Source organism: Papilio polytes, unplaced genomic scaffold (assembly GCF_000836215.1).
Source record: "Papilio polytes unplaced genomic scaffold, Ppol_1.0 DF822067.1, whole genome shotgun sequence".
NCBI lineage: Eukaryota > Metazoa > Arthropoda > Insecta > Lepidoptera > Papilionidae > Papilio > Papilio polytes.
The window spans coordinates 8790539-8812237 of record NW_013527137.1 but is presented as its reverse complement, the minus strand read 5'-3'; the positions used below and the strand labels follow the sequence as shown (position 1 = coordinate 8812237).

General features: G+C 38.9%; 1 protein-coding gene across 1 annotated transcript in view; it reads left to right on the top strand.

Annotated features, from left to right (window-relative positions):
* Positions 1 to 21492, top strand: part of LOC106107457 — a 24381-nt gene extending 2889 nt beyond the window's left edge. Inside the window, exons 8-49 of the mRNA XM_013288313.1 lie at positions 93 to 234; positions 963 to 1130; positions 1631 to 1763; positions 2239 to 2367; positions 2441 to 2542; positions 2731 to 2858; positions 3252 to 3395; positions 3616 to 3751; positions 3947 to 4042; positions 4120 to 4230; positions 4301 to 4390; positions 4478 to 4649; positions 4751 to 4914; positions 5159 to 5384; positions 5682 to 5849; positions 6725 to 6912; positions 7288 to 7392; positions 7483 to 7761; positions 8208 to 8292; positions 8688 to 8867; positions 9276 to 9359; positions 9459 to 9560; positions 9887 to 10033; positions 10121 to 10269; positions 11015 to 11206; positions 11479 to 11583; positions 11703 to 11920; positions 12466 to 12639; positions 13364 to 13562; positions 13839 to 13942; positions 14400 to 14553; positions 14997 to 15052; positions 15133 to 15292; positions 15779 to 15905; positions 16361 to 16470; positions 16800 to 16961; positions 17559 to 17657; positions 18829 to 18916; positions 19456 to 19556; positions 19989 to 20093; positions 20822 to 20875; positions 21128 to 21492. Of these exons, the coding sequence (XP_013143767.1) occupies positions 93 to 234; positions 963 to 1130; positions 1631 to 1763; positions 2239 to 2367; positions 2441 to 2542; positions 2731 to 2858; positions 3252 to 3395; positions 3616 to 3751; positions 3947 to 4042; positions 4120 to 4230; positions 4301 to 4390; positions 4478 to 4649; positions 4751 to 4914; positions 5159 to 5384; positions 5682 to 5849; positions 6725 to 6912; positions 7288 to 7392; positions 7483 to 7761; positions 8208 to 8292; positions 8688 to 8867; positions 9276 to 9359; positions 9459 to 9560; positions 9887 to 10033; positions 10121 to 10269; positions 11015 to 11206; positions 11479 to 11583; positions 11703 to 11920; positions 12466 to 12639; positions 13364 to 13562; positions 13839 to 13942; positions 14400 to 14553; positions 14997 to 15052; positions 15133 to 15292; positions 15779 to 15905; positions 16361 to 16470; positions 16800 to 16961; positions 17559 to 17657; positions 18829 to 18916; positions 19456 to 19556; positions 19989 to 20093; positions 20822 to 20875; positions 21128 to 21211 (5720 nt within the window). The 3' untranslated portion in view covers positions 21212 to 21492. The remainder of the gene's footprint in view (positions 1 to 92; positions 235 to 962; positions 1131 to 1630; positions 1764 to 2238; positions 2368 to 2440; positions 2543 to 2730; positions 2859 to 3251; positions 3396 to 3615; positions 3752 to 3946; positions 4043 to 4119; positions 4231 to 4300; positions 4391 to 4477; positions 4650 to 4750; positions 4915 to 5158; positions 5385 to 5681; positions 5850 to 6724; positions 6913 to 7287; positions 7393 to 7482; positions 7762 to 8207; positions 8293 to 8687; positions 8868 to 9275; positions 9360 to 9458; positions 9561 to 9886; positions 10034 to 10120; positions 10270 to 11014; positions 11207 to 11478; positions 11584 to 11702; positions 11921 to 12465; positions 12640 to 13363; positions 13563 to 13838; positions 13943 to 14399; positions 14554 to 14996; positions 15053 to 15132; positions 15293 to 15778; positions 15906 to 16360; positions 16471 to 16799; positions 16962 to 17558; positions 17658 to 18828; positions 18917 to 19455; positions 19557 to 19988; positions 20094 to 20821; positions 20876 to 21127) is intronic.
* Positions 21493 to 21699: the final 207 nt, after the last annotated feature.

The window sequence follows — 21699 nt, the reverse complement described above, 5'->3', positions numbered from 1 at the left end:
CCCCGCCCCTAGCGCCAAAGCTGGATCCGCCCTTGTCTCAAACTATTCAATAAAATTTAATGATGTTTTTGTATGAAAATTGTGTTTCATAGGTAAACCACAACTACAATTGAATCAGTTGCTAACGTCGTTTTACCTTTTCGATAAGAAATATACAGTCAAAATGACGGAAGCTATGTCAGGAATATTGGCAAAACATCCTGATAATATACAAGCTCAGGCTGACCTAATGGCGTGAGTATTTTGACTATTAACCAAATTAGACCACCGAGAACAAATAACAATTTGTAAAGATCTACCCTTACTTATTTTTAACTCTTTACTTTAACTAATATCTAAATAATTGCAATTACTAACATTTCCTTTTAAACTTAGGCTCTCCTAGTTCTTTACAACATTCTTTATAAACGCATGTTATTAACAATTTTATCGCTTGTATTTATAAGCAGCTATTTCCCGCGACTCTGCGCAGAATTCAACAGTGGTAGTGCCCGCTTTAACATCTTAGCACTGCAGGGCCGGCACGCCCCCAGTAATACCACGACCACACAGGAGACAGGCGTGAAATGGGAGCAATTCCGTATTTCGTCTGAAGAGTGTGGTGCCGGAGGTCTAATTTAAGTCCCTTTCTCTTTACCACCCTTTTCTTATAAGGAGAGGTTGGGAAGAGGATGTGGATTTGACGGTGGAGGAGATGCGTAGGATGGGGAAATATCCTCTTTATGTGCGTCTCCTCCTCCGTCGCATAAGGGTAGGCAACGCATCTGCAATTGCAGATGTCTATGGGCAGCGTTCGCTTCGCCATTATGGCGGTTTCAGGTGGTCGCTTGCTCGTTTGCCACCTTATGTTATATAAAAAGAAAAAAAGAAAATAGAAGTTGAACTGTCTTGACGACACATATTAACATACATCCATCTAAACTTTCGCATGTATAATATACGAATAACTGTTTTTTATTTAGGTTTATGGAAAAACTAGCTGGCAGTACATATATGATGATTCTGAGTATTAATGGTGACAGACATTTTCTTATCTGGGGCCACCCGCCGGAGGCTGGTAGTACTGTTAAAACCATATGTTACATATTTGACCCTCATATGCTTAACGAATTGGGTCAGCCGAATACTTTGTAAGTATGATAAAATACTCTTTAGAAAGAAACTGAAAATTTAATTTATAAACTACCTTTCGCCCGCGACTTCGCCCGCGTGAAAAAAAAAAACATGTTACTCACAGATAAATTATCTTTCTAACGGTGAAAGAATCTTTAAAATCGGCCCAGTAGTTTTGGAGCCTATTCATTACAAAGTTTTCCTCTTTATAATATAAGTATTGGTTACCTATCCTCACGTAATTGACCATATAAGACCAACTTAAAGCCATTCAATTTTTATTCTGTTTCACTAGTGTCGTGTATTGAATCTAGTTTGCAACTCTGTCCGAGTGAAAAATCTTCTTTTGTAGCTAATGTGTTGTGCCAGATTATGCTCTATGTTATTGCCAAATTTCATAAAGATCTATTCAGCCGCTTAGCAGATAACTTCTAACATCCATCCATCTAAACTTCGCACTTATAATAGTAAAATTAGTATTTACTAAGATATTCTTACTGTGAGATGTATTCTATAGATATGGCGCAGGTGCGTTCATTCGATATGCCGGTATTACGTCTTTCGTGTTAGACTTTCTGGCGAACTACGGAGATCTCAGTGCAGCTAATAGAACAACTCCAAAACCACCGATTACTCTAACTAATATTGAGGTGTGTTGATAAAAATACTGCTTTACAATTTAACTAGCTATTAACAGGGACTCCGTCCGCTTGGATTTAAAAAAATGGTTGAGTAGTCTATTCTTCCAGATTTTACATCTCTGACAAATGTCATAGAAATCCCTTCAGCTGTTTAAGAGATACAAATATACAAACATTTGCATTTTTAATATAACTGTAATTGGTGCTATGGTAGAATAGAAAAAAAAGCACAGCCTACGTTATGCAGTGATAACATATCTTTTTATTGGTGCAAAAAAAAAAAATTTAAAAGAGCCCAGCAGTTTCGGATTTATTTCAATACCAAAATACAAATCTTTTCTCTTTATAATATTAGTACTGATATAGTAAGATTGTAGTATTTAGAAAGTAATGTAGTTGCTACGAGTGCTACGGATGCTACGCATGTAACGCGTGCTACGAAGATGGTAGAGAAGTAATTAGCAACTACCAATAATCTTTTCAGGTTGTACAAATTGAGCCCCTAGGCCGTGAACCTAAATATGAGTTGGATTTGAAAGCTTTAAAAACTCATTGCCAAAGTGAATGGGAAAGTATTCACATGAATGTGCTCATAGAAAAAAAGTTGACAGAGGTAACATTTGTGTTTTTTTTTTAATAATTATTGTGTGTCATATTTGTTTGGATTAAATAAATTTGTTGTCTAGGGACAATATCCTCTGGTTTCGTTGAGCGCGGTAAGCTTGGCGACTTCTAGAGCAACATCTAGGAAGAAAGTTCGAGAGTTTTATCAAAAAGTTCCTAAAGAGGTATGTTTTGAAATATAATTTTATATTGCTAAAATGTTCTTATACTGTTTTTAATATCAAATAATATAGTTGTCATAATATGTTTATAGAGTATATTGAAACGTAGAAATATTGTGTCTATTTCTATTGATAACGAAGTAAATGAATTTGGACCTTTATACTTATTAAAAAGATTTATATTATATTAGCCTGCTCCTACACTGCCTGTACCTCCCGAGAAACCTCCTCCACCTCCCACTATGGAGCAAATAATGTCGCTGCGAGGTGAAGACTTCTTCCTCTACAGCCCTCATACAGACGCACATGCTTATGGACGGTATGTAGTGTTCATATTAAATCATCATCTCCCCTACCTTATCCTACTCCCGTAAGGTCGGCGGACCGGGTTTTCGTCCTCCAAATCTGACATCTGTCATCTAGGTCATCACTCCCTTCTTGATCATGTCATCTTTCACGCAATACATCCATCTTTTTCTAGGTCGCTCCTCTAAGTCTAGGTGTCTCTTCTAGGTCCTTTACCGGTATATCTCGCCACTAACTTAGTATCCATATCATGTAATACTAATTACGTTAGGTATATAGAAAATATAGACTTTACGTGTAAGTAAAAGAAAATCATCAAGTCATGAACTTTAAGAAAGAATGTAGAGGGCATACAAGAAAATTGTTTAAAATCGTTTTGAACTTATAAAACGATTATTTTGTTTAGAGACGACTTAATTCCGCTACCGAAGTCTGAGACGATCCTGCACAGTCCGGTGGAGATCGCGGTCCAGAACTTCCACTCTCAGTTCCAGCAGATGGACGTCGAGAAGTGGATATTGCACGCGACACGACACATGGCCAGTTATAGGTAAATCATAGATGTTTTGTGTCTATTATAAAAAAGTGTAAATTTCGAGCTTTGTAAAAATGTACGAGGTTCAAATTTAATTTTCTTCTTTGACCATATCCTAAAACTTCTCTGCGAACTTGTTTCGATATTCTTGATTTATTAATAATCCTTCTGTTTTGTTGGAAAGATTACTTGTCTTTTTATATTTCACTAATACTTTAGTATTCCCACTTCACAGATATCAGACGTTTAAAACATTCACGAGTATCGCGTGCTGTGTGGCCGCACTCGCCATGTTGCGTCGACTGCGCGCGAGGGCTTGGAACGATGATATTCTAGATGAAACACTGGACTTGGGCTTCAATATTTATAGGGTACAAATTCAATAACATTTGCTAAGAATCCAAGTAACGATAGGAACAGTTTAGTAATAATAGATTTGCTGTCTATCGTGTTATTTATCAAACACCTCAGAACCATGAAAAAGAAAAATGCAAAAGATTTAGAATAAAAAAGTCACGAGGTCTATTTTTCCTATTGTTAGATAAAATGATTGAATTGATCAACAGGAATCACTTCTGGCAAGAGGTGGACCAATTAGGCGACTTGTTCTTGGAGAAATAAAGGAAAGATTCAGAATACGAGACCATGAGTATAAGCATAAGGTAAAGCATAACTTATCCATTATTGTGTGAAATAGTGAGTTTAAAGAAATTAGTAATTACTCTATATAATTACACAGGAACGCGGTATAGCTGTATGGGGTAAGATACTCTCATCGGACCCCAAGGTCTTCGACTTATGTCGAGGTATCGAGGCTTTCTTCAAGGAATCAGACGCCGGCGTTTTACAAGTAAGGATACCTAAAACATTTTTTGCATTCTGTTTTCTCTTTATGGTCAAATTTCTTTGAATGTTCATAGATCCCCGGCGAGTATGAAGTTGCTATTTGGAATGAAGGTGGTCGTTACTATATCTACCATCCTTGGCCAGCGGACAGATATGGCTATAGGGTAAGACTTATTAGGTCCTACTAGTTGTGGCAGTACAGTTATGTCATTGGGTGTCATTGGTTTGAAATTATTCCGCATGGTATGAAGGTTGGTCTGCAAGACGGCGGCAAGGCGTGTCTTCTGTACTTCACGCGAGTGTCGCGGCTGTGCGAGCACCTGCTGGACTGCACACATGACTTGAAGCGGAAGCCGTTCAGCATCTCCGACGTCACCGTGCAGGAGCTGGGCGAGATGCCGGAACCGGTCAACAAATTAAAACGTAAGCGTTCAAATTGTAATATTATACTAGAGTGGTCTTGTAGTTTTAATAGTGGCACCAAAAGACCTACAATTTGTGGAATAAATCGTTCTATTGAACAGCCGTCGCGCCCAACCGTTGGGTGGTCCGTGGTCGCTTCCACGAGGCGGACGAGAGGTTCCCGGAGGAGCACCGCGGCCGCCAGGCCACGCCCGCCTCCATCGCAGCCATAGCCTTGGCGCACATCGTAGACCCCTCGGAATGGACCGCTGATCAAATCGACGAGGTCAGACTAACAAATCAAACCTTACTGATCTCATAGCATACCATTCAGATTTTGTGTTGCAATTTCTAAAGTAGATCTTTCATAATTCTAACTGCTTGACCAAGCACTAATCAACTAAAAAACCGACTAGTTGACCGATTACTTAACCACTTATATCAAACGTTCCAACGTTTCAACTTTCTAGGCGTACTAAAATAAAATTTTCATAATACCTAAATATGGAAAGAATTTCGTCTAATTGCAGTCTTTAACACGTGGTGACATACTTTACCAAAATACAATGGAAAATCTCGAACGAATGGGTATAAGTTTGGATACAACCACCAAGACCGAGGAAGCTGAGAATGTTGAGGAAGAAGAGGAAGGGGGTACTCCAGGCGGGACCCTCGCTGCGGCTGACGTGCTCGACAAGTTCCGAATATCTGATTACGATTGTATCGAAACTGATATATTGGATAGCGCGTATTCCGGTAAATATATAACGAAATAATTACGGAAACATAAATTCAATAATAACAACGTGTACAGTAACAACAGTAGATAAAAATGCCAATGATTAAAACCATTTTGAAACAATTAAAATCCATTCGAAAGACGGTGAACTGTGTGAGAAAATATTTTCGTGAGAAAAACATCCTCTTTATGTGCGTCTCCCTCTTAATTAAGTATGTAGTACTATGTATACAGGCAGCGGTCGCTTCGCTTTCTCGGCGAATTCAGGTGGCTTGTTTCCAAAAAAACAAGGTACTAAGATGATGTCCTTCTAGGCGAGTTGCATCCCAAGTCAGGCGAGGTGATGTCGCTGAAGCAATCGCTGCGGCAACTGTTCCGCGAGCACTCGCACGCCGTGGTGACCGCGCGCGGCGCCTCCAACGCCGTGTGGAAGCACGACGACCACTATTATCTCTTTGACCCTCACGCCTGCGATGAGAATGGTAGGTCTTTTGGTTGCAACTACAACTTTTGTACCAATAATAGCGGGCACTACCACTTAACAGTGGTAGTGCCCGCTTTAACATCTTAGCACTGCAGGGCCGGCACGCCCCCAGTAATACCACGACCACACAGAAGACAGGCGTGAAATGGAAGCAATTCCGTGTTTCGTCTGATGAGTGTGGTGCCGGAGGCCTAATTTAAGTCCCTTTCTCTTTACCGCCCTTTTCTTATAAGGAGAGGATGGAAAGGGGAAGTGGATTTGATGGTGGAGGAGATGCATAGGAAGGGGCATTGTCCTCTTTATGTGCGTCTCCTCCTCCGTCGGATAAGGGTAGGTAACGCATCTGCGATCGCGGATGTCTATGGGCAGCGGTCGCTTCGCCATTTTGGCGGATTCAGGTGGGCGCTTGCTCGTTTGCCACCTTATGTTATAGAAAAAAAAACCTTCACAGACGTAACATCGATACAGCTTGTAGGTCAAGGATCATATGGCAATGGCAATTTTGTGAACTATCGACGCTTGAATGAAGGAGTGGTTATTGCACGAGAGAATGTCACCATTTACTAAATTTTAAAATTAAATTTCGAAGAAAAATAGCATAATATTTGGTTCTTTCAACTAAAGAGGAATTTTTTGCTTCCTGGTAACTAAAAATTGGACCAGTCAATTTTAATAAACTGCCATAAGATCCTTGTATTTCTTTGACACACTTCTTTCTTGACTTCTTTCCCACCACTGGCTGGGGTACGGATAAATTTAAAATGTCACTGCCAGATAAAAATACGACACTTCCATCACATTAACACGTTGTATTGTTATCTGACAATTTACAAGAATTTGGTAGGACTGAGACTTGGTGTGTTTTCCTTGTAGGGTATCCGTCAGACGATGCGCGCGCGGCGGCGTGCCTGGTGCGCGTGAAGGGCGGGCCGGACGCGCTCGCTGACGTCATCCTCGGCAACCTGCCGCCCGGCACCGACGACAGCTTCAACTTGTCACCTGTCTCCATCACCGCCACCAGGCTCAATGAGGTCCTTGGCGCTCCGGAGACTAAACTAGAGGTAATTAAGGATTTTAAGCAAATTATTGCTATGTAGAAGCTTGTATGATACGAGCTGTTCCCCTGCGGCTTCATCAGCATGAAAAAAATTTCAATTGGGAAAGTCAAAATTCAAATGCACAAATGTCAACGAAGGCCTTTAACATTGGATAACAATTACCTTTACCACGGCAAACTTACTTTCTTGATGTCAACTTGTAGTTTGTGGTTCCTTGCCCACATGAAGGTTTTTCCTATTTATTTACCCCCTAAGTTTAGTAGCGTAAAAAATATATAGCCTAAAGCGTGTCGTAAGTGTGGGACTTTTTATAAAAGAAAGAAGAATTAAAAAAGTATTTAAAAATAGAAGTAAGGATGTTATATTTACATTTTACAGAGCAAAGCTTTCCAGTGGATCTCGAAGGGAACCGCTGCAATAATGATGGGACCACGAGGCGAGAACTCTGCAATTGGCAAGGCTGCTGAAAGGGCTGGTGTTGGAGTAAGTTCCAATATCCTAATGGAAACCTTAAAAAAACTTACTCTTTCATTTCCTTTTGGCACCTGACTTGTTTAATTTCTTGTTTTTTAGGATGATGACATGGCAGGCCGTACTATAGCGTTGCCAGCCGCGGCCGCCTTCACAGCAGCCACTGCCTCCGTTCCTCCGCCACACATGCATCAGGACCACATGTACAATTTCCTTGACGCCGGTGCTGAATATTATCTCAACCACGTGAAGAAGACCGGCAGCAGAGATATTACTCCTGAAGATTTAACAGAGAAATTCGAAATGGGTGCAAACACATTCTCTATAGAGTTGGAGGAACCTGTCACACTACCGTTGCGTCTACCAGATGAACCGCAAGGGGTTAGTTGGAATAGAATTATTGGCTAACATAACAGAAATATTTTTAGAATGCCGTAGGTCTACAAGAGTATTTTTTTATTATTTACTTTTTTAAAATGTATTATGTAAGATATTTTTCCAGTGATTCAATATTTGAACAATAAAAAGCAAATTTTATAAATAGCAGTATTGCTATTCAAATTTGTTAGGCGCTTTAAAAACTTAAAGAAATATTTGTTAAATGTCTTCTTTATGTAATTAAACTGCGTTTTATGGATCTATAAAATTTTATGGCTGTTGGCAATTTTGTGAACTAACAATGTCATCTTGAAAACATCATATTTTGACCATTAAGGGAGCTGCTGATGTTAAAAATGCCATAAGATCGTTGTGTTACATTTGTGATCTATGTAAGTAATTTAAGTAAAAGTATAAAGTTGACAACATGTTGTATTTGATATTTACAGGAAGGCGGTGAAGAAGAAGAAGCTGAGAACGATGAACTCGGTGAAAATGCGGAAGAAGAGGAAATCAAAGAGAAACCAATGAAACGTAAGTTCAAGTCATAATTAGTTTCAAGTTAAATGTTGAAATAATTAGTATTTTTATTTAAGTAATTACGAATATTATAAATGCGACAGTTTCGATGGATTGATGGTCATCTAATGGAGTTTGTAGTCTAAACTACTGAACGGATCTCTATTAGATTTGATATAGATGTAGAGGATAACTTGGAAGATCACATAGGCTGCTTAATTTGTTTTTAAATTCCATGCAAGTGAAGACGTGTGCGAAAGCTTTTTTTATACACACTAGCATACTATGCGTATCAGCGATTCTTGTAAGAAGATTTGAATTCTCACCACCTTTGTATCTTTTCGGTTTAAGTATACAGTTTATTTTTAGATGACTACTACTAATGTGTGTTTTTATCTTTGTTTTAACAGAAATAAAGGACGCGTTGTTCAGGATGTGGGAGGACCCGACGCGGCCGAGCCACGTGTGCCTGCTGGTGGGCGACTACCACCAGCTGGGCGTGTGGCTGACGCCGGGGGGGAAGGTGGTCGCCTTCGACCCCGCGCCCACATTGACCAAGGGACTACTCACCCCCCAGAGGATTAAGAAGGGTAACATTTAAGACTGGGATACTTCAATTGAAGGTCTAATTTTAGTCCCTTTTGCCTCCCATCTCTTATGAGGAAAGAAAAAGTGGAATTGGCTGAGGAGACAACGCATACGAAGAGAAAATATCCTCTTTATTTGTCTTCACCATCGATCAAGAGTAGACAACGCATTTGCACTTGCGGATTGTTATGGGCAGCGATCTCTTCGCCATTTTAGCGAATTTACAGAATTATAAAAAATTACCGTGACTCAGTATTTCACACTCAAAATTAAAATGGTCACTATACGAAACTAGAGTTAACCACTCTGTAATTCGTTTTCCTAACATGCCTATCTAATGAAGTATGATATGAATAGAATGGCTACATTTTAGATTAAAAGAAAAAACATAAAACAAGTATTATATTTAGGTGATGAACTACGATTACAACGAATAAAAGATGAGATGGCTGGCGAAGGCGCTGAGGAGGCCGAGGATGAAGAAGCCGAAGGAGGTAAGACAGTTTTACGAACTTTGTGGTTTTATTCCAGAGTTATGTATATCACTTTGAATTACCAAATTTACGATCAAAATATGAATTTGTGAATAACAGAAGGTGAAGAGAAACCGGAGCCGGAGCCAGAGTATGTACCTCCGGAGTCAACACCTGCACTTATGGTATTCGCCAGCCCCGGAGAGTTCATGGATAAAATGAGTGAGTATTATTTAGCGATTACTTATAAATAAAGACGGCATTTTTTGATACTCGAGTATACCATATGTAGTTCTTAGGGCTTATCCTACCAAATTGTAAATTGTCTGATAACAATCAAACGTGTAAATATGTTATGGAAATATCAGATTTTGTTACTTTCTCTGACAGTGACGTCATTTTTAAGCTATCTGATTCTCTATCAGCCAGTGCTGGGACAGCCTCTTAATTTGTAGATTAGTCACGTCTAGCATGGTTCTCCAAGAGCCCATTGGAGCAAGTTTCTTAAACTTTTTAAATATTCAGTTTTTTTAATATTTTCGCTGCAGCACTACAAGGTGGTCTGGATAGGAAGCAATGCCTGGCGCCATACAAGTTATATAAAGTAAAAATTATTAACGAGCTGACATCAGTCTTGAAGGAGAGGAAACCGAAGTCAGAGAAAGTTGTTGGTGACGATGAAGGTGGAGAAGATGGTAATGATAGTAAAATTTAGTTCCGTTATTGTTTTTGTAACAATGATCAAAGTAATTTTAAATTATCGGTAATAATTTATATTGTAGAAGAAGACGAAGATGCTCTTATCGAGCCACTAGAAGACTCTGTGATGGGCAAATACTTTACACGCATCAGCCGCGCGGTGGCGTCTCTACGAGGTCGGGTTGCTCAGAACGAGAACTATTTCCTGGATCAGCCCAATAGGGACAATCAGGTATGGAAGTATTAATATTTCCTCAGAAAAAGCTTGCAATGGTTTGCTATTTCTTTACTAATTTTTTACTTTAAATTCTATTAAAACATTATGTAGAGACTGGAAGATTTGTTTGTCTATACTAATGTTATAATGAAAAATGATTTGTATTTTTCTGTGTATTGAAATAACTCAAAAACTGCTGGACCTATTTTTAATAAATATCAAGCACTTAAAATTCAGTAAAGATTCACTTCATTCCTTTTAGCAATACGAGCAGCGCGTAACAAAAAGTATCTGGCACGCCGTTTGCCCCATCAGAAATGTCTGCCATCTTGCAGGGGGTATTGTTATAGGCCCTGAGTATAATATATAAAAATTAAGCATTAGAAAATAAATTTAAATTTTGTCAAATTTTTGGCAACTTTAAATCGTCTGTTTTCGAAAACGGCCCACGGAAATTGTCTGCCAATATTTGTTTAGTAATTCTTACAGTGGTCTCCAACACATATGTGAAAATCAGCTTTGTGAAAATAAGTGAACTTAGGTGTGTTTTTTACCAACTTCAGAGCGTGATATCCCGTAACTGCCCCATTGGACAGGATAACTAATGGCCATTCAGTTACATCACAAACGAGTACTATCTAATCAGATAACAGTAAAGTTTTAGAATATAGGTGTCGTCATCCTGGTCTGGGATCTCAATCTATGAGTAACATAGGCGATATTTTTAAAATTTCACAGTAATTATAATATTTTCTTGAAGGACGCGGCGAATGCTGTAATGGGTATAGTGGTGGAGCACATAGAGCCCTACATCCACTGGAAGCCGTCGCTGGTGGACGCCATACTGAAGTACGGCGACCGCCTCTACACCACCTCGCTGCCGCGCGCCGCCAACCCGCCGCGGCTCACGCCCGAGGAGGTGCAGCCGGAGTTCCACGTCACCAACTTTAATGTATGTATTACTTAGATGGATGGTTGGATGTTATTTCCAGGACGCCTCAATCTCTTTGTTATTGGAAGAACACATATCTTCAAGTCTGCACTCACATCATACGCGATAGATACTCTTGATTATAATTCTATGACAATTTTATAGAAATCTGGTAAAAGACTGGAACATTATCCATTTTTGGATTCTGGAAACTTTTGTTTTATTTTCTTAAATGTACAGAATTGCACGTAAATTTTTCATATTTGGATTGAATTTGTAATTTCTAATGTCAGGTGAGACTCGAGATCGATGAAGAGGCGGTTATGGGAGACATTAAAGCTGGCAATAGTGGCGGGGTTTTGAACTTACGGAGGGGTCTTAAGACGTTTTTTGAATCTGTAAGTGATATATCTATATCTACATTGTTATATCTTTACACATTAATAACAAGGCAAGCGAATTTTACAACTCATTTGGTTCTAGGTGACATCCTTGTACTTTTTTATGTGTATTCCAGAACAATTACGGGGTTGTTTGCGCGAAGGGTTACTGTGTGGGAGTATGGAAGTCTTCTGAAGGTAACGCGTACTGTTTATGGGACCCCCACGCGGTAGGTCCTGCTGGGCGCGCCTCGCCCGGCGGCGCCTCAGCGCTGGTCCTCTTTGCCACCATTGATCAGCTAGCAGAGACTATTAAGAATAATATCGAAACGCTCATGAGACCAGGGAGCAACAAGTGAGTTGAAAAACTGTAAAATTAAGTGTTCACTTAGGTAAAAATCTCTATTTTGAAGTAAGGTGATGGTTCTGAATTTTGAGCTATTTCCGTGCTGCTTCATTAGCATGAAATTTTAAAATTTTTGATTTATTTACATTTGTGAAAATTGTGCAAATGTGAAAATTCAAATACATAAATGACAACAAAGGTATTTGAATTTCGATAACAATTACCGTTACCATGGCAGCCTTGTTTTCTTGATGTCAGCTTGTAGTTTTTGTCCCTTTCCTGAATAACGGTTTTTTTTTTTCAAATTACTCACATCCTAAATTTAATAGCGTGAAAACATATAGCCTAAGTCATAGAAGTGTAGAGCGTTTTATTAAAAGAAGAACTATTCCAATATATACTGTGACATCCTACGTAACTAAGTAGTGTGTGTTTATTACTTTAGTATAGAAAGATAGACTCTTCCTTACATAATCACAACTAAAACCATAAGAAAGTATCCTTGTAGTGTTGGATTTTGACAAATAAGTATGTGATTAGATTCCCCATATCAGATACAGCATATCGTCAGTGAAGGTGTTCTGGGAGTACTCGAAGCGCGAGGGCGCGGTGAGTCCGCAGGGCGCGGTGCCGGACGACGGCTACGAGTGGAAGGTGCTGACGGCGTACGTGGAGTCGGCGCGCGGCCGCACCATACTGCGCGGCACCAGGCCACTCGACCTCGTCAAGTTAGTACCTACCAACGTGATCGTTCAAACCCTGTAGTTTTTTGTACTGCTTCAAATTCGTTTACTGCATTTTTTTTGCCCAATATATAAAAGAAAATCTCTATCAGACACTTGGTATAGGTTAACTATGAAAAATCAATACTAGGTGCACCGTAGTGAGGACACTAAGTGTTGTAGTTCCTGAATGTGTTGTAATTCTGAAGAAAATGTCTTTGCAATTAATGATTATAAAGTTTAACCAGAGTCCGACTGATCCATCATCTGAAAGATTTTATAGAGATAGAAGCAGGAATAGAATAGAACTTGAGAGAACAGAGAAAGAAAAAAGAAGCAGCAATATACAATTTTGATCTTGAAGTTACTATCATATGTTCAAAGGAACAGTTAACCTTTATCTTACGCAAAATACGCGCTAGTCGTGGAGTTGCGGAAACCGTAGCCTACCTACTACTACTACTAACCTTTATCTTATCAACCAACATCTATAGCCTCAATGGCCCTTTATAATTTAGTCGTTGTTGGGATTCGCATCACCTTTCTTGACTATAAGGAACTAATCAATTTTACTAATATTGAAAATGCGAATGTTTAGCGTTTGTTTAAATAGCTGAACGGATTTGGATGAAATTCGGCATAAATGTAGAGCATAGTCTGACACATAGTCTACTTTTTTTAAATACCACGCGAACGGAACTCGTACGAAAGCTAGTAATGAAAATATTAGGTTCACTCGCGACGCGCTGCTGCAGTCTGCGTGCGGTGCGATCGCGGGCGCGTGCATGTCGCACGTGCGCCGTCCGCCGCTGTGGACGCGCCGTACTGTCGATGACGTCATGGCGGTGGGCGCCAAGCTGCTCGCCGCCTCACTCTCTACTCTAGGATACGAGTTTAGACCGGGGGAAGATGTACTACTGCCACTACAGGTTACTTCCAAAGACGGCTTTACATCATCTCCTCCTTATTCTACTCCCGTAATTTCGGCGCAACAGGTTTTCTCCTCCACATAACTCTATACGTCATTACAATCATCACTCCCTTCATGATCATGTCATCTTTCACGCAATCCATCCATCTCCCAAGGCAATTATTCCTGAAACGGAACACCGCGGATTTTCGCGACTTCACCAACTATTTTCTAATCTTTATATGTCGGAAATTTTAGTTTAGCTATAGCTTTCCTCAATTTAAAATATTTATAGGTGTTAAAACGTTTCGTACTGGGAGTGAACTACGTCAGATACGATTTGCACTCGGCGTACACTGGCAAACTTGAACAGAAAGAACCTACGGAGATGACTGTCAGGTAATGTTACTAGGTTACCATTAGATATTCTAAGAAGAATCTGTTTTATACATAACTAGCTGTTGCCGTGCGGCTTCATCCGCAGGAAATTATAACATTTTTATTTTATTGTTTGCATTTGTCACATTTTCAAATGGCAAAATTCAAATGCACAAATGATAACGAAAGCCTTTGATATCACATGGCAATTACCGTTATCATGGCAACCTTGCTGCTCAGCTTAGTTTAGTACCTTTACCAAGTGAAGGTTTTTTTTTTAATTATTCACCCCCTAAGTTTAATAGCGTGAAAATATATAGCCTAAGTTATGTAAGTCATGTGTTTTTATTAAAAAGAGGATTCAGAACCATGCTGTGATTGCTGATATCCTAGGCCACGAAGTAGTGTGTTTACGCTTTATTATATTAGTATATTATAGTAGTATACAGAAGTGTAGATATAGATTTGCTGGGTCTAGATGTGCTCTGGAGCGTTTCTTCGAGGATCACTCGACAGGCATCCTGTGGTCGATGCCGCACGCGGTGGCGGTGTGGCGCTACCCCGGCGCGCCGCAGTTCTACATGTTCGAGCCGCACGCCTGCGGGCCCACCGGCCTGCGGGCTGACGCACAGGTTATTACTGGAAGTTATTTCAAATGTTTTTTACAGCATAAGGTGGCAAACCCTAACCAAAAAAAAAATAGCGAAGCGACTGCCCATAGACATCAGAAATTGCAGATGTGTTGTCTACCATTAATGGACAGTAGACGAGGAGACACACAATAAGAGTTATTTCCCCTTCCGATCTTATCTATTTTCCCTTCCCATCCTTTTATAAAAAAATGATGAAAAGGATAAGGGACTAGAATTAGGCCTTCTGTACGTCACATAATCACTTTACTGCATAAGGATTCGATCTTTTTGTCGCTGATTTGAATAAAAGTGTGATTTTTGTTGTGAGTTCCTAGATGGCGTTCAAATCGAAATAGATCACGATACAAAACATTTTTTTTATTTTCCAATACTTTATCGCTAAAGTACTCAATATCCAATATTATCTGTTTTAATTATTCCAGGACGATGGTGCAGCTTGCGTGTTGACTTTCACGTCACCGAAGTTGATGGCGTTTGCGTAAGATGCAACTACATTTTTGTAAAGCAATATTCAATGTTTTGGATGAATATTTATAATGAAATGTTGATTGTTTGTAGATATCTGCAGAACGTGCCGGCAGAGGAGCGTCTGAAGCACGACTTCCAGCTGTACGCGATGTCGGTGACGGTGCAGCCCATCAAGAAGCTGGGCGCTGACCCGCCGCTGGTGCGCGCGCCGCCCGGCCTCGCCCTCGCCCTCGTGCCGGCGACCAGCAAGGTATTATTATACATTTATATCTATACTATACTAATATAATAAAGCGTGAATATACTATTTTGTTGATGTCAGCAGTCGTAGCATATTTTTGAATAATTCTTTTTAAAACAAAGCTCGACACACGACACGCTATAGGCTATATATTTTTACGCTATTAAATGTGGAGATCAAATAATTTGGAATAAATCGTGATGCGGGAACGAGACAAAATCTACAAGCAGACAACATCAAGGAAGTAAGGTTTCCATGGTAACGGTTGTTGTTATTTCAAAGGCCTGCGTTGTCATTTGTGCATTTGAAATTTGACATTTGCAATTGAAAGTTTCACAAATGTAAACTACGATTAAAATAGTAGACAAGTCGAAACTCTTTACTAATTCCTACTTTTCGGTATTTTTGGTATATGTTTATTTTTTTTATGAGTTTCTTTACTTACCTTGCCTTCTTTACTCTCATAAGCTGTACATTTGTGTGAATGACCTCAAGGTGAGGGTGGACGGCAGCCAGCGCCGCGCTGCGGAACAAGACCGCAAGCACCCGCCGGGCAGCGCCACCTGCCTCGACGCGCAGCGCGCCACCGAGAACAGGGACAAGGAGGACCCCAGGCTGAAAGGTGAAGATGCTCATGTTATTTCATCACCAGCACTATACGCCCCCACTAGGGGGCTCGGAGCCTACTCTAAGTTAGGGTGACGAGGTCTTAGTCAGCCACAACCACGCTGGTCCAGTGTGGATTGGTTGACTTCACCACATACCTTTGAATCTTCCTGTCGATATGTGCAGGCGTCAACTATGTTTTCCTTCACCGAAAGAACGTCGGGTAAATTATGTGCATATGAAATTGGAAAAATCGAAAATGGTACATGGCGAGGTTCATCCAGGACCTGTGGATCACAAGTCAAGTGCTTAAAGATCTGAGCCACCGACGCTCTGACTTGAAGGCATCAAATAAAATGCTCACTTTCTATATGTTAATGGAGTTTACTTTTGGAGTAGGAATAATAAACGGACGAACGTCTTTTCAGACAGTCTATTTACTCTTATTTCTCAACGCTGTTTGTGTTATAGGTCAACGTAATTCCAACGGCTGGTTGGTGCTGAACGACGGCACACAGTTCCTCTCTTCTCAGCACTCGATGGCTTGCAGAAGATTCTCCGCCGCGTCTAGAGGGAAACAGGTACATACAAGCCTTTGGCCTCTTTTGTCTGTATTTCTTTTGCATTTTGGTGTTATTTTGCTCATAATAGATGTTGCTTCACCGACTGCAATGATTTTGAAAGGTTTTTATAAAGTTGACTTCTTAAACACAAAAGGATAGTCCTTATTACCATCGCCTTCATAAGTTTTGAATTTTTCTCCCGCTTTTTCCAACTTTGGATACAGATAACTTTTGTGTTTTTTTCTTAGATCTTGTAATGATTTTCTTAGCAATTGACTTGCCTTTCCTATTAAATTAAGTTTTTTTTTTAACCATTTGAGAGGTTTTTTTGGTTGCGTGTGTTGCAGGCGCTGGCGTGCTCCGTAATGGCGGTGGCGATGTCTCGTGTGGAGGACGTGTGTCGCTGGTGCGCGGCCACACTGGACCGGGTCCTGGACAGCGGAGACCAGCTCTACCAGGACAGTTACCTGCACTACCGCCCCCCGCAACCCTTCCTCAGTATACAGCAGGTAACGCCTCTTTGTGATATCACATCAGATCACTATACGTCCCCACTGAGGGGCTCGGAGCCTAACCTAAGGCTGACTACACCATAGTCAACTACGAAGGCTCTCTGCGAGTTGACTTCACACATCTATTTAAATTTCTATCTGATATGTTCAGGCATAACGATGTTTTCCTTCATCGTAAGGATATCTAGTAAATTACGTACATATGAGATTTGAAAATATCGAAAATATCAGCATCTGTGAATTACAAGTCAAATGCTCAAACTACTAAGCCACCGACGTACCATGCCACGCGACTTATATTTGCCTTTTATTTGCTAGGTTTTACAACTAAACTGTATAAGGCCAGCTTGGTGGAGAAAAGTCTAGTCTATTACTTAGGATAAAGTCCTAGTCTTCTCAGTGGGTGATACGTCTTACAGTTCTTTTTGAGGGTTTAAATTGTTCTAGTAATTTGTTTGCTCCACTTCTTTTCAGAGATAAGACGAGGATCTCATGCATATCCCTATTGTTTCTCATTCAATAAAGTAGGCTTATTTCTAGAACATTCTAGGACCATTTAACATGTTTAAACAAATCAAGTTATAAAATTTTCAGATCCTACGTAAATTCTACACTCCGGGCAACTGCGTGTGCCGCGTGGTGGTGTACAGAGCGCGGCAGACTGGCTTCGTGGACGAGGATCTGGAGACTCAGGTATACATATTGTGAACCATTCAGTTTTTAAATAAATAAATAAAATAAAAAACCTCTTTATTGCCATCCAAAAGTATACATAGAGTTGAAAAATTGTAACAAATGACAAAAGGAGGAGGCTCAGCTTAACCGATGCTGGTTGAGATCCAGTGTCGAGCTGGTTTTCAGCCACAGTTTGTTTTAGTATTGTGTAGTAGTATAGTTTATCTATACTAATATTATAAAGAGGAAAGATTTGTGTTTTTGTATTTTTGTATATATTGAAATAACTCAAAAACCACTTGTCCGATTTTAAAAATTCTTGCATCATTAAAAAGCTATGTTATCACTAAGTTTTTTTGACAATTTTTTTTTAATTTCACGCGGGCCAAGTTACGAGCAGTATGTATGTATGTTGTAGAATTTTTTCGTAAATTTTCCTACTGTACCATCATTTTCATCAGATGAGATCGCGGTCAAGCGTTAGCTTAACAAACATTTCATTACTATACTTAAACTAAAGAGATTCGAATATATATAGAGTAAGCATAGTTGACACTTCACTTGAAACATTTTTCATATAATCTCATTTGTGTTATCTGGTATCGGATAGTCAAAAACACATACATATAATTCAAACACTGAGAAGTGTCTCGGCGTGTCAAAGACATTGAGATATTACCGTACAAATAAATTACTTATAATAAAATATTTGTCTAGTCTTAGTGTGGAACGGAACGGTAACGGAACTCCACTTCCGCATCCGCAAGTGCGGAACTTCCGCAAGAAATATTAACTCCGCATCCGCTACCGCTTTCGCTTCCGTTATTTCTTGTGCAGAGTTATAACGGAGGTTAATTTACATCTTTAACGCGAGTGTAGCGATTAGGTCAACTAACTATAAATAAATTATATTTGCGTATCTCTTAATTATGTATAAATCTGTATTTTTAATCAGCATAGTTTTAGTTTTTATTTCTGTAATAAATCGCAATTAATATTGTATTATTATTATTGACCTCTACTTCCGTTTCCGTAAGGCTCCGCTTCTGCAGAGGTGAAGCTCTTCGCCTCCGCATTCGCATCCGAATCCGAAAATGGCCTCCGTTACAACCCTAGTTTAGTCTATATTTCTTAAATGTCTAACTTAAGCACTTACGCCTTCTGATAATAAAACTTCAATTGTCAACAGGTGACAGAGTTCTTCCGTGAAGAACGTTCTGGAGTGTTTGTGGCTGGTAATGGTGAATTTGCTGTTGCGTTGTTCAGGACGCCGCGTGGTAAATATATAAATAAATGACTTGTTTTTTTTTTGTATTATTGGAGAGAGATTGAATGGATGGAGATAAAGGTAGAGGAAGACCAAAGAAAGTATAGTAAGTAAGTAGTACAGAAGACAGGGGTGAAGTGGAAGCAATTCCGCGTATAGTCTGATGAGTGTGTTGCCGGAGGCCTCTTTTTAGTTCCTTTTCCCACTATTTTCTTATGCCGAAAGGATGGGAAGGGAGAGTGAATTTGGTGGTAGAGACGTATATGAAGGGAAATATCTTCTTTATGTGCGTCTCCTCCCTCGTTGATTAAGGGTAGGCTGCGCATCAGCAATATCGTATAAATGGGCAGCGATCGCTTCGCTTTCTCGGCGAATTCAGGTGGCCGCTGGCTCTTTAGCCACATTATAATATAAAAAAGGGTGGATTGTGAGAAAGAGGATATGCTTAAGAGAATAGATTCAAATATGATGATAGCGATGTATGGAGCACATGATTTTGGAAAGAGAATTGGAATATTCCTTTTGTTTTGGTAATATGTGATTGTATAGGTTTCTATATGTTCGACCCCGCGGACCGCGACCGCTACGGGCGCGCCGTGGCGCCGCCCTGCATCGGCCGCGCGCGCGCCTGCTTCTCGCAGTACCCCAATGTAACAATAAACCATTAACATACAGCATATAGAGGGTCGGTGGCTCACTGGTGACTTGTAATCTACAGGTCTTGGGTTCGAATCCCGCCGTACCAATGTGATTTTCGAATTTTCATATGTACATAATTTACCCCACGTTCTTACGGTGAAGGAAAACATCGCGATGTCTGCACATATCTGCGAAGAAATTCAAAGATATGTGCGAAGTCAACCCGCAGAGAGCCAGCGTGGTTGACTATGGTCTAGTCACCCCTAACTTAGAGTAGGCTTGAAACCCCTCAATGGGGACGTATAGTGAGCTGGTGATGATAATTAACCTAATATATAATATACTCGTATATTATAATATAATAATATAATAATCACAGTATCAGATATATTCCATACTTATGTTATATTTTTGTAACTAATTAGTTTGTTTGTTTGTGTTAGATTCGTACATTGACAGACAAGTTACACGCAAACATACCGCCAAATGTAATGGAACCAGAAAAGGTCCCGTCACAGGTCCTTGATGATACGAAGAATGCTGATATGGTCAGTTCAAATGTTTTTATATTTTGTAACAAAATATAACAAATTGTGAAAAACGTAATAAACTGCAATTCGGTATGGTTTGTTTAAAAAAGTAAAAAAAATCGTAAACACGCCTCGTTTTTTTTTTCCAAGCAAACCCAAGCAAATGCTTGGATATGGATGTAATAAAAAGTAAAATCTAAACATAATTACGTAGTAGATAATTTGGACTATAGTAAATTATTTGATTATTAACACAAATTTACAAAAAATCCTTTTTATCTAATACTAGCAGTTCCCGTGCGGCTTTATCCGCATGATATTTTGAAAATTTTATTTTATTGTTTACATTTGTCAAATTATAATATCAACAGCAAATGTCAAAATGACATGACGTGACAAACCTTGGCAACCTTTCTTTATTGATGTTTGTAGCAACTAATGGTCATTAGGGTTTTATCCAAAATATTTACCCCCTAAGTTTAATGGCGTGAAAATATATAGCCTAAAGCGTAACGTAAGTGTATGGCTATTTATTAAAAAAATAATTATTCAAAAATTTTCTGTAATTGCTGACATCTTAGGCAACAAAGAAGTGTGTGTTTACGCTTTATTATAATAGTAAAGATGTATGTTTGTTTGAGTTAAATAATTGTTTAGATTCGATCGGCCTAATGGGATTTTTTAACACCCGTCTTATGAGCATTATAAGAAAATTGTATCTATGTATATATTTACACTGTTTACAGAATGAAGGAGGCGCAGAAAGAAAAGAAGATAAGCTGACCGCTACCAGGTCTGAGGTAAGACATACTAATCTTACTAATATTATAAATGCGAAAGTTTAGATGGATGGATGTTAGAGTTTACTAAACTGTTGAACGGATCTTGATGAAATTTTCCACAGATGTAGACCATAATCTCCACATAGGCTAGAAGGTTTTTTTTTAAATACGCAGGGGAAAGCTAGTAATAAAGTTTTATCATTTTGTATAAAATAAACTCGAGTTTTTCAGTAGATGTTTTATCTTAATTTCAATTTATTTCAATCACAGGTTCGGTTCAAGGAATCTCAACCGTTCGCAATCTATGGTATGGATGTAACAAGCTTAAGGAGAATAAATAAGTACGAAAAATAAAAAAAAAACTTTGTCTATGAAATATGTATTGGTTCCTCGAGTACTTTTCTCATTGTTTTTCTGTTTTGTATTGTACATTGAAACATTTTTTAATTTGAAGGTTCATATATAGTGCTGATTTTTAAATCGAGTAAGTTTATTGTAAAAAGTTATGACTCTGAAAACATTTTGTAAATTGTTTGTTAATATTTGAACACGTTACAGTGATTTGGTGTAGAATATATGACGTGAAATAACTAAATAACCATGTTTTACAATAAAAAAAATCATTAAAAACTATATTTAGCGGTTTTTTCTTAACTTTTATATGCCTTAATCCTATTTTTGATTATTTTTTGCTCGCTGTTAAACAACTGAAAAGTAAAAAAAAAAATCGAAAACTTTTTCAACAGCAAATTTGCAGTGGAACCTACGAATATTATTATTATTTATTTTTTATTAATTTATTAATATAGGTAAAAAAACATTGGACACATTCAGTAGTAAAG